The sequence below is a fragment of the Glycine max genome, chromosome 6 (assembly GCF_000004515.6).
Source record: "Glycine max cultivar Williams 82 chromosome 6, Glycine_max_v4.0, whole genome shotgun sequence".
In the NCBI taxonomy this organism is placed as follows: domain Eukaryota; kingdom Viridiplantae; phylum Streptophyta; class Magnoliopsida; order Fabales; family Fabaceae; genus Glycine; species Glycine max.
In genome coordinates this window covers 44844340-44855595 of record NC_038242.2, presented here as the reverse complement: position 1 = coordinate 44855595, position 11256 = coordinate 44844340, and the positions used below count along the sequence as shown (strand labels likewise).

Here is an 11256-nt window from a genome sequence, read left to right as displayed (position 1 = left end):
CAGTGTGTTTGCTAATGAAGGGTCTCCTACTTTGATGGAAGTAAAGGGCAAGGCTGAAGCTGGGCTTAGTGAGGTGCAAAACAGAGCGCTTCAAGCGTTGCTGACTAAGTTCTCCAGTGTTTTTTGTGAAGTAATGGGTCTGCCTCCAGCAAGGAACAATAGCCATTCAATTGTGTTGTTACCTGGTGCTGGGCCTGTGAGTGTTCGACCTTATAGGTATCCTCATCATCATAAAGATGAGATTGAAAAACATATTCAGATTTTGTTACAACAAGGAGTAATTCGAAATAGCACTAGTGCTTTTTCGAGTCCGGTCATTTTGGTCAAGAAGAAAGATCATTCATGGAGGATGTGTGTTGATTACCGCGCATTGAACAAGGTCACCATACAAGATAAGTATCCAATTCCTGTGGTTGATGAATTACTTGATGAATTGCATGGTTCTGCATACTTTTCGAAGTTAGACTTGAAATCGGGTTATCATCAAATTCGAATGAAGGAGGAGGATATTCATAAGACTGCTTTTCGAACCCATGAAGGTCATTATGAGTTTATGGTGATGCCATTCGGTCTGACTAACGCTCCAGCTACCTTCCAATCTGTGATGAATGAGATCTTTAAACCTTATTTGAGAAGATTTGTCCTCGTATTCTTTGACGACATCTTAGTATACAGCGGTGATTGGAACACTCATTTGCAACATTTAGCTGTGGTGCTGCAAGTCCTCCAACAGCATCAGTTTGTGGCGAATAAGAACAAATGTGCTTTTGGCCAAGAAAAGATCGAATACTTAGGCCATGTCATTTCTAAGGCAGGGGTGATGGTTGATCCGGCCAAGGTGCAGAGTGTTTTGCAGTGGCCAGTTCCTACTAGTGTAAAAGGGGTGCGTGGATTTTTGGGTTTGACCGGATACTATCGGAAATTCATTGCCAATTATGGGAAAATAGCTAAACCCTTGATAGAGTTGACAAAGAAGGAAGGGTTTAAGTGGAATGAAGAGGCGGAAAAAGCATTTCAGACATTAAAAACTGCTGTTACTTCATCGCCTGTGCTTACCTTACCCAATTTCGAACTGCCCTTTGAAATTGAATGTGATGCCTCCGGTAAAGGTGTTGGGGCTGTGTTGATGCAGATGAAGCACCCTATTGCTTACTTCAGTAAAGCATTTACTGCCTCTAAACTATCCAAATCAGCTTATGACAAGGAGTTGATGACATTAGTTTTAGCTATTCAACACTGGCGACACTATTTGTTGGGTAGGCGCTTCGTGGTATACTCTGACCAAAAGAGCCTCAAACACTTACTACAACAACGTATCACGACGGCTAACCAGCAAGAATGGATGGCTAAATTGCTGGGCTTTGACTTTGAAGTGGTTTATAAGGTAGGAGTGGAGAATAAGGTGGCGGATGCGTTATCAATGCAACACGAAGAGGCAACAATACAGACCATGTTGTCATTTCCGATCTGGACTCAAGGGAAACAGCTGCAGCAAGAAGTTATGCAAGATCCAGTCCTCAAAGGAATCATTAAAGCTATTCAATCGGACCCTACATCGAAGCCAGGTTTCGTTTTAAAAGGTGGGGTGTTGTTCTACAAAAATAGGTTGGTCATTCCAGCTAAGTCTCCAATAATTGATGATTTACTGCGCGATTTTCATTCATCTCCTAGTGGAGGACATTCAGGGTACCTCAGAACATATAGACGAATGGCTGGAACGTTGTACTGGCAGGGCATGATGAAGAGAGTTCAGGAGTTTGTGAAGGCTTGTGATACTTGTCAAAGGCAAAAATATGCTGCCACCACACCTAGTGGTTTGCTGCAGCCCTTGCCTATTCCTGTGTTGGTATGGAGTGAAATTTCTATGGATTTTATCACTAACTTACCTAAGAGCAACGACTATGAAGCTATTTTGGTGGTAGTTGATCGCCTCTCGAAATACAGTCATTTCATTCCCCTCAAGCACCCTTTCACAGCCCGTTCCATTGCTTCTATTTTTGTGAAAGAGGCGGTGAGGCTTCATGGCGTTCCGGAGTCTATACTCAGTGATCGTGACCCTTTATTTGTGAGCATTTTTTGGAAGGAATTGTTCAAGCTGATCGGGACTGTGCTCAAAATGTCTTCAGCATACCATCCTCAAACGGATGGTCAAACGGAAGTAGTCAACCGGTGCCTTGAGGCTTATCTTCGTTGCTTCATATCTGACCAACCAAAGTCATGGGCCCATTGCCATGGGCTGAATTGTGGTACAATACTACCTTTCATATCTCTACTGGTTTCACACCATTTGAGGTGGTTTATGGCAGAAAACCACCGGTGTTGGTGCACTTCTTAGAGGGTGAAACTAGAGTTGAAGCGGTGGCTCAAGAATTGAGGGATAGAGATGAGGCATTGAGACAACTGAAATTCAATTTACAGAAGGCACAAGAGCAAATGAAGATGCAAGCTGATAAAAGAAGGAAGGAAGTGCAGTTTGACGTGGGAGATTGGGTCTTTCTCAAATTATGGCCTCATAGACAACAATCTGTGGTGCAAAGAATTCATCAGAAACTCGCTCCCAGGTTCTTTGGCCCTTACCAGATCATTCAGAAGGTTGGTCCAGTTGCATACAAGCTTAAGTTGCCGGCAACATAAAAAATTCACCCTATTTTTCATGTATCACAAATTAAGAAGGCAGTGGGTAACTACACAGTGTCTAATGACTTGCCTGCCAGCCTGGAATTGGAGAAAAAGGATGTGGTTCCTGCCAAGCTGTTGTCGTGGAGAGACAAATTTGATGCTGGAAAACATACTAGGGAATGGCTGGTGCAGTGGGAAGGCATGGATATTGGAGATGCCACATGGGAAGAGGAATTATTGTTAAAGAGTCAATTCCCAGATTTCAGCCTTGAGGACAAGGCTGTTGTTGCAGGAGGGGGTGATGATAGAAGTGGGTCTGTTAGTAGTGAAGGTGAAGTATTGGTTAACAAAAAGAATGTTGAGCCCAAAGTTTGGCGCGTGTATGAAAGAAGGATTAAGAAAGGAGTCACAAAGAAAGTGTGATAGCTGAGGTGGCATTCGGTTAGGATATTCCCTCAATAAGTAGAGTAGTGGGAATTAGTTATGGGGGAGATTATTCATTTTGCTTTCGCCCTTGTGGTTAGGCAGTTAGAGAGTTTGTTCTCTGCTGAGGAGCTTGGCTCTGGTTTGTATTCAGTTTTCCATTATTCACACATTCAATAAAATACCTTATTACAATCGTTTCATCTCTGCTCTATCAATCATCATGTATTCTAAATTCAAAATCACCAGAACGTTTCCCTCCCAATTTATATAATTCAATGAAATCTTGTCGAGTGATATAAAATAGCCACATGTGATCTGAATCATCCATGACTAGATCTCCATGGAAAAGAAGCGGAATATTATGTTCCCATTTCAAAAGACAATGAGATGGCCTTGAGCATGTGATAGTGCTTCACGTGTTAGTGTTTCATAATCACTCTCAAGTCTCAATATAATAACCTTTGAAAGCATTTATGCAAAACAACTGAACGGCTTCTTTATCCAACAACTTGACTTGGTGCACATCATCTACGTATTCCATGTGTCTTCAGTATATGTTCATCCCTAGAAATTACAATGATTCTACTCCCTCCACCTAGGCATTGCCGTAATAGAGTCTCTCTATTACCAGTAAACAAATTTAGTTGTTCAACTCGATCAACATTATCAAGTAATATTAGTGCTCTTGTATGCAAACCTCTACATTTTTTTCCTTTAGGCACTGAGAAGGCAATTGTTTTTGTACACCTGATGTGTTGAAAATGAGATAAATTTTACCCACAACGTCAATAAAACAATGAACATTATACTGATGATAGATTCTTTCATACAAAGAGTTGTCTCTCCTATTCCACCCATCCTACTAAATCCGACAACTCGAACGACATTAATTGATCTGAACATTAAAAGCTTTTCTAATTCTTCAATACGGGATTCCATCCCAACAAGATAATCATTTGGGAATGCATCCTATTCCACAGAACGTGTTGAGGTCACCACAAGTTTGTCCTGCCAATTGCTAGCTCTACCTTGAATTCTGACTTGCCGCTCAGATCCAACCAAAGCGAAATGAAGCATTGGATCTAGTCCATACTCAGGCTCAAAATTTGCAATATTTCAGTAACTAAATGTAATTAATCATCCAAACATACACTTAATGCATTTGAGTTTGTCCTGTTAAGATTGTTCAGAGCCAAAGCTATGTTTATTGAAATGTAATCAAATCCACAGTCTGGATATAACATGTAAAAATAGTAAAAAGCTTTTTACCTAGAGTAAAAGATACCCAATGATTAAAGCCTCATGATTTTGCATTGAATGAGGGTGGTCTGGCACCAGAGTCTGAGGATACAAGAGGAAATAGTTATTAAAATGGAAAAAATGATGCAAAAAAAAAAAAAAATGAAATATAGCAAGCACATATCAGTAAAATTTAGAAATTATTTTCAAGTTGTAGGTAGAAGATCCTAAAGAAAAAAAAATCAAGGACCCATGTTGCTTGAGATAGGTTGAAGATAAAGGAAAATATTCTCTTCCTCCTGCACCAACTCATGTTTTCTCAACCGAAATTTGCCACACAACAATCCCTGAAGAATTTCTTTCACTTCCTCTGGACCCTCAGGTCCTTAAATTGTACTCAATATCACGATTTCAAAAAGAGACAGTGAAACTTCACAAAAGAATCATATTCATCTTCAGTCAAGATTTCAGTAACACAAAGAATAGGAGAATGTGATAGAGATGTCGGTAGTCAAAAGCTAAAAATCACATACGAATCAAAATTAAAAAAGAACCCCATAACCCCAAACACAGAAACCCAACTGGAGCATAAATTAGAGAAAACCTTCACACTACTGTAGATCTTGCAACCTACACGCGCGTGACGATATGGGGAGGCTTTGGTGAAGTGACGGATGAGTTAAGCACCAGTTAGAGTAAGCGTGGACGGCGACAGTAGCATGTCAGAGAGACGCTAGTCGAGCTGCCAACGAAACCATGAAGGAAAGAAAAACATCGATCTGAATAGTCTCAGAACGCATGAGAAATAAGTATTGCGTGGTTTCCTTTCTCGAGTAACAAAAATAACAAGAAGCTTCTAAGTTTTGAATCTGAACATGTCTTTGATGAAGTTGTTCACATGAAGGCAATTTGTCCAGTAACAGTCTCCATGAAAATACTAGTCAAGCCCTCAAATGTAAGAGTCAAAGAACAGGGCATAGTCTGTTCAGATAAAAATCTGAAACAGATTACTTGAAAGTAGGAGACAAAGATGACTTTATCAGATTGGCTCAAATGAAGAATCCTTTTGTTTCAACTTCTCTTCATGCTGTCATGTAGAGTTAAAGATCATAATATTATACATTAATAAATTGATTCAAATAAGAAAAAGCTTATTAGACATAAATTCACAGGCTATGTTTAAGTTTCATAAAAAAGGATCAGAAATTGTATCATCCTATGGCAAACATTACATCCAAAAGAAAAAGAATGATATCTAACACAAGTATCCTATGACAACCAAAACAATAATTTTGTGCAAGTATACTTCTTTGACAATAGATTTCATCCCAACTAGATCATCATTTGGAAGACTTGAAGATTAGAAATTCAATATATTTATTATCTCTTGAAGAATTTCTTCGATCTCTGCCTGTTGTAAATGTTGTAGACTGAAAAATTAAAGAGAATGAAGAATTCCAAATCATCACCCTAGCAAACCAAAACAAAATGTACATGTGTTGGACAAGAAAATAACAGTACATTTTATGTTTTAAAATATTATTTGCATAATAAAAGTATTTCTTCTGTTATAAAATACTATTTGTATTAAACATGTGTAACATGTTATCTCTTCAATATCTCTCAAGTCTAGTTTAGAAAGGGATAGTAAATTCATGAAAACTGCATGACTGAGAAGCGAGGAAATATATGCACATGTAGATAACTTGGTGCATATATATGTAAGAAATGAATTTCTTTTGTTAAATGAGAGAGGACTACTTACTCATTTTGGATATGCAAACAAGGGAGATGTGACACTTGTTTCAGACCTTTTCTCCATCTCCATACTTGCTCCCTCTCTTTAGCTCCTCTGAATCTTTCTTCGTAATCCATAAAGGCTTTCTCATAACATCCACTCTGCTTTTGCACTTTTAATGGATCAACAACATAAAAAATGGGCAGAATTCGTCTTGTTGATGTTTCAATGTTCATGCAGATCCGTGCTAGTTCGTGCAAGCACCAAGTTGAGGAAGCATAGTTCTTTGTGAAGACCACAATGAAATTGCGAGACCCATCAATGGCCATATACAGCTCGGATTCAATGAATTCACCTTTCATGACATGTACATTATCGTTGAAGGCATCAATGCCATTCCTATGGAGAGCTTGAAGAAGAAGAGCAGCAAAATTGTTGCGTGTGTCTAAACCGTGGAAGCTCACAAACACATCATATGTCCTTATTGCATGCATGATGGTGCTAGAAGCCAATGCAATTCCAGAAGTTGAAGGAAGCAGGGACAAGTGTTTCTGGATACAAACGAAGTGGGCAGTGAAGAAATATTAGGTTAGTTAATTACTCAACTTTGCTTTCTCCCAAGCTAACATAACCATATATGTGAAGTTGATACGATTGCACCCACACCTTATTTTCCAACTTTGCTTTCTCCCAAGCTAACATAACCATATATAACATTCCCTGTTTTCAGTTTAGGCATTTTTTATTTTCTCGTTGCAGCTTTCCAATATACTTAGCATTTTTGACAAAACTAGCTTACACCCTCAATAAAACAGCAAAAATATGATTGACGCTATATTCTTTCATAAAAAGCAAGACCCATAGTTATGTTTCCTATTTGAGAAATTCCGACAACCTGAACATCATTAACCAACCCAAAATGTAAAACCTTTGCTTATTCCTTAACTCGAAATTCCATCCTAACCAGATTATATCCTTTGGAAGACTTGAAAATGTGGGACCAAATTTAATATATTGTTACCTTTCGAACCATTTCTGGAATGTGTACACAGTATGACCTGAAAAGATTTAAAAAAAAAAAAAAAGAAATATGACTAAGAGCAGATATAGATAATAAATGAAAATTCAGCATGAAATGAGAGAGGATTACTGACTCATTTCCAATAACCCAACCAGATCGATTAGCCACACGTGTGAGAGCTTCTCTCCATCTGGCTTTCCCAAAGGCTTTCCCAAAACATCCAATCTGTTTTCGCACCTCTGATGGATCAACATCATAAAAAATAGGCAGAACAATGAAACAGAAGCACTTTCCTCTATTCTTCTTCTTCTTCCTTGGAGGTCCTGGCCCTCGAAGCCAGTTTGCCTAAGCTGAGCCTATCAGAAACGGCTATATAGATTGCAATGGTGTTTAAACCATGGAAGCTCAAAAACGCATCATTCTTCGCCATGGCGTGAGATGAAGAAGCCACTGTTTGCAATTGACAAAAGTGGAAGAAAATTTGTTGAAATGAAATATAAGTCAAGTCAAGTCAATTTTAAAAAATAGCAAAAGGTGAACGTCTCTTTCTTTCCGAAACTTCTTCACACTTTCTACGGAGCTTCTTCTCAGTGAAAGCTAAGTGTTCCCGCGAGTCAAATTAGAAATTACTCAATCCATTTTTATACTGTGTTTCTTCAATAAAATAAAAATTTTATTTTTATTTTTGTCATTTTTTAACATTGCTAAATTATGGAACTTTGTTCTCTTGCAAAAATATTTCATTTTTTATTAGTCAGAACTAAACTATTTTTTTTAATTTATTAAGGAACAAATATAAAATATGTTAATTTATTAAGGATTAAAATAAAATTATTATTTTATTAGAAATTGAATGCAAAATAAAAATTTATCAAAGAGTAAATACAAAATTAAATATTTATTAGAATAAAAAAAATATTTAAGCATAAAATTTAATATAATATTATAACTAGTATATAATATGCTAAACTTCTTTAAAATATTTAATTGATATACTAATTAGTATATATTAATTTAATTATTTCTTAATTATACTATGTTTTAAAAATTTGTAAACGTCAATAAAAATGTTTTTAAAAATATCAAAAATATATTCTAAATATTTATTAATGTAAGTAATTTAATTCACAATTAAATACAATTGTTAAAAAGAATACATATCATCAATAGCTATTAGAAAGTTATGGTTTTGATCAATCCATCATTTGTTTTAATTAAGTCTCGTTTAACATAAATCTCCATATCAGCTGTTTGATTGTTTACAGTCCCTCCACTCATTGTATTATCGTTTCAGTAATTACAGGTGAGACTCCAAAAATTCCATTCTCTTTTGTTCTTTGGCACCAATGCCCAATTGTCATAAAACCGTCCACTCATCCGTGACAGTCAAATGGCAACTGGTATGGTCTATTCTGTTCAAGGATGTTCAGATCAGACCATTTCTAACAATATCTACTTGCCGTTGTTCCTTTGCTTGATTATTCTCAGATGCTTAAATTGATTATGCATAAACTTGATTATATTCCCAGGGAGGGTTTGGTAGCATCCTTTCACCATTTTGCTTTGTTCCTTCATTTTATTCTCTATGATAAAGATTTGAAGGTACAAGAGCTACCATTCACTTAATGTTAACTTGACACGTGAAAGTTAACGCTTGGAGTGATATTCCTAAATTTAGAAACCAAATAATGCTACTGGTGCTTCTCTATTGTGCATCCTTTTTTGGTTTGAATGGTGCAAATCTTGTATCCATATTCAACACTGCCTCCGATTCTTCACAATGAATTTTCATTTTTGTTTTGTCGTTTCTACTTTTTTTCTTTAATTGCCAAAAACTTGCGCTTACAAGGCATCGAATTTCCGTATTGCATCATTGTTAAACTTGATACCTGAAATATGCGGTGGTCACAACAACCTACAGCATTCATCATGCTTGTTTTGGTGGTCTGCCTAGTACCACAGATACAACTATATGTTAGTTCATGGGTTCTACACCACCAAAAGAGAGAAAGAGAGAAAGAGATGGGAGGAGGAAGAAATAATATGCGAAGAGCCAAAGACAAATTAAATGACAAGTTAGTGTTTGTGACAAAATAACTAGCTAGAAATTACCATAACAATATTGAATCTCTTAAAAAATAATAAAGACCATGAGCATATCTTTTCACCTTATTCAGACAAAGTAGAATTTACTATAACAATATTGCATCCTGTAAAGAGATGAATGGACTGTCTATCCAAAACCAGAAGTGATGGTAAAATTGATTGCTACTTGCTGCTTCTACTGTGCATCCTTTTTTGGAATGTTTGTTGCAAATAATGCATCCATATTCAACAATGCTTCCAGATCTTCACTATGACAGAAGTATAGTCGAATTGCAGTTGCTACTACCTGTTTTCTTCAGTTGCCACTACTTGTAATTTTGTTAACATCAGAATTTTAAAAAACAAATATTACTAGAAGAAACATAATATCGGTTTTTGAAAAACCAATGTTACTAACAGAAACTCAACATTGGTTTTTGGAATAACCGATATTGCTAGTATAATGTTAACATCGGTTTTTCAAAATTCGATGTTGAGTCACTTCTAAAAACAATGGTTTTATTTAAAAACTAATGTTATTAGATCTTTTATATTAATGCAAACTTTGACTGCTCCTCCACCGGGTTCTCCCTCCAGGCCATGGACTCCAGTCATATCACCCTCGTCTGGCTCCTCCTTTGATTTGAGTGCTTTGAGCACTATCGCTGTGACTGCAACATCTCCATGGGTTGGTAATGATGACATCATAACCATCAAGGCCGACGACAATAGTGACAATGTTACTTTCATGTTCAAAATCCCTAGTATGTTACCTCTTTTCTTCTGCATTCTTTTCAATTCTTGAGTTTATTTCTGATTTTGATGTCACATATTCCCTCTGTTACTAGATCACATTTTCATTTTCTTCATCAACCTTCAAAATCCTAATCCCATTTCTCTTCACCATTCTCTCACCTTGCGCACAATGCCAGTCATCGACCCCAAGCGCACATTGCGATCTTACCCTTCCTTGCCCCCTCTCAAATCCCCCTACTGATGCACCACCGCAACCCCTAATTCCCAGTGTTCACTCTCTCCTCTCTTTCAATACCCCTAATTAATTGATTTATGTTCACTCATTTACAGAAAAACAGATTTGTCGCCGACGAAAACCAAGCTAATCCAGCAGCTATGAAACCCAAGTAGAATCCCAAAGGTGAGATTTTAGATTCGTTTCTTTTCTTTCTTTCTTCTTTTTTGTTGTGGTAATTTTTATTTGTTTTTATTGTGGTAGGAAAAATAATTAGATGGTGAGCAATTGAAGAGGACAAAGATGGCACTGCACTTGTCCACTGCATTGACTTTGGTTGTGTGTCGCGCGAGGAGCAGGATATGGTTTTGGAATTGCAAGGGGTGCGTTGAGCACAAGAAGGCTGAGAGTCTCTATATATGCGGGTGTCCTGGGAAATCATTATCTATGGAGAAAGTGAAAGATAAATTACTCAATTGGGCTAAGGAGGTATGATATACTTGCTGGTTTCATGCTCTTAGTGATGTTATGGATTGATGACTGTGAACAAGTTGCATAGATATCGGAAGTTATGTTTTTATCTTTTTAATTGGATGCTAACAAAGAAGTAATGTACCTTCATAGTAACAAATTCATAGTCGCTGATGAATTAGATTATTTGATAACCAAAGACAGGATCGTTCTCCATGATCATTTCATGCTCACCACCTTTCCTTTTTCTAGATGTATGTTAATAGGTAAATTTCTTTAAAATGCAAAATTGTTCATGGCTAGTAAATCATGACCACCGGAAGAAAATTGAGTTATATGGTTGTGCCATCTTCACCTTGAATCATGACCACCGGAAGAAAATTGTCATTGTGATGCTTTGTTAAATAGTTTACTCACTTTGTGGAATAAAAAATGTGAACCAAATATTGCATTTTTTCTTGTTGAATATTATTGTTAATAACTTTTTGTTTCATCACCAGGAACTTTGTTACACTGTTTTTCAACAGCAAGTCCTGGAACTATGTGCTATGAGTCCATTTATATATTTGAAAAAATAATGAGATGCTATCATTTTTATTCTTAGGTAAAGTGCATCAAGTCCCATTTTACTATGTTTTAAATAAATTAAGGAAAAGAGGAGATTAAGAAAGTGCTATTGTAATTCAT

At 36.7% G+C, this 11256-nt stretch overlaps 1 protein-coding gene across 7 annotated transcripts; it reads right to left on the bottom strand.

Moving 5' to 3' along the window:
• Window positions 1-3435: 3435 nt before the first annotated feature.
• LOC100786193 (disease resistance protein RPV1) lies at window positions 3436-7639 on the bottom strand. 7 transcript variants are annotated; one of them, XR_005892086.1, is made up of 6 exons: window positions 7177-7639; window positions 7044-7080; window positions 6050-6573; window positions 4889-5371; window positions 4315-4386; window positions 3436-4218 (listed from the first exon to the last, which is right to left on the bottom strand). XR_005892086.1 is itself a non-coding variant. In XM_041016679.1 (5 exons), the coding sequence occupies exons 2-4, from the start codon at window positions 7053-7055 to the stop codon at window positions 4338-4340; spliced, it is 585 nt and encodes a 194-aa protein (XP_040872613.1). In that variant the 5' UTR covers window positions 7056-7080; window positions 7177-7639; the 3' UTR covers window positions 3436-4218; window positions 4315-4337. The 7 variants fall into 7 exon arrangements, 4 of the variants coding, with proteins under 4 accessions (XP_040872613.1, XP_040872614.1, XP_006582233.1 ...); XR_005892087.1 differs by having other exon boundaries at window positions 4315-5371; XR_005892085.1 differs by having other exon boundaries at window positions 3436-4386.
• Window positions 7640-11256: the final 3617 nt, after the last annotated feature.

What these genes read in the sequence shown, in the direction of transcription:
- LOC100786193 (XM_041016678.1), bottom strand. An exon ending in TGTTTGCATATCCAAAATGA is followed by an intron (nt 5,715 to 6,049) that starts GTAAGTAGTCCT and finishes TTAATTTTTCAG; the next exon opens with TCTACAACATTTACAACAGG.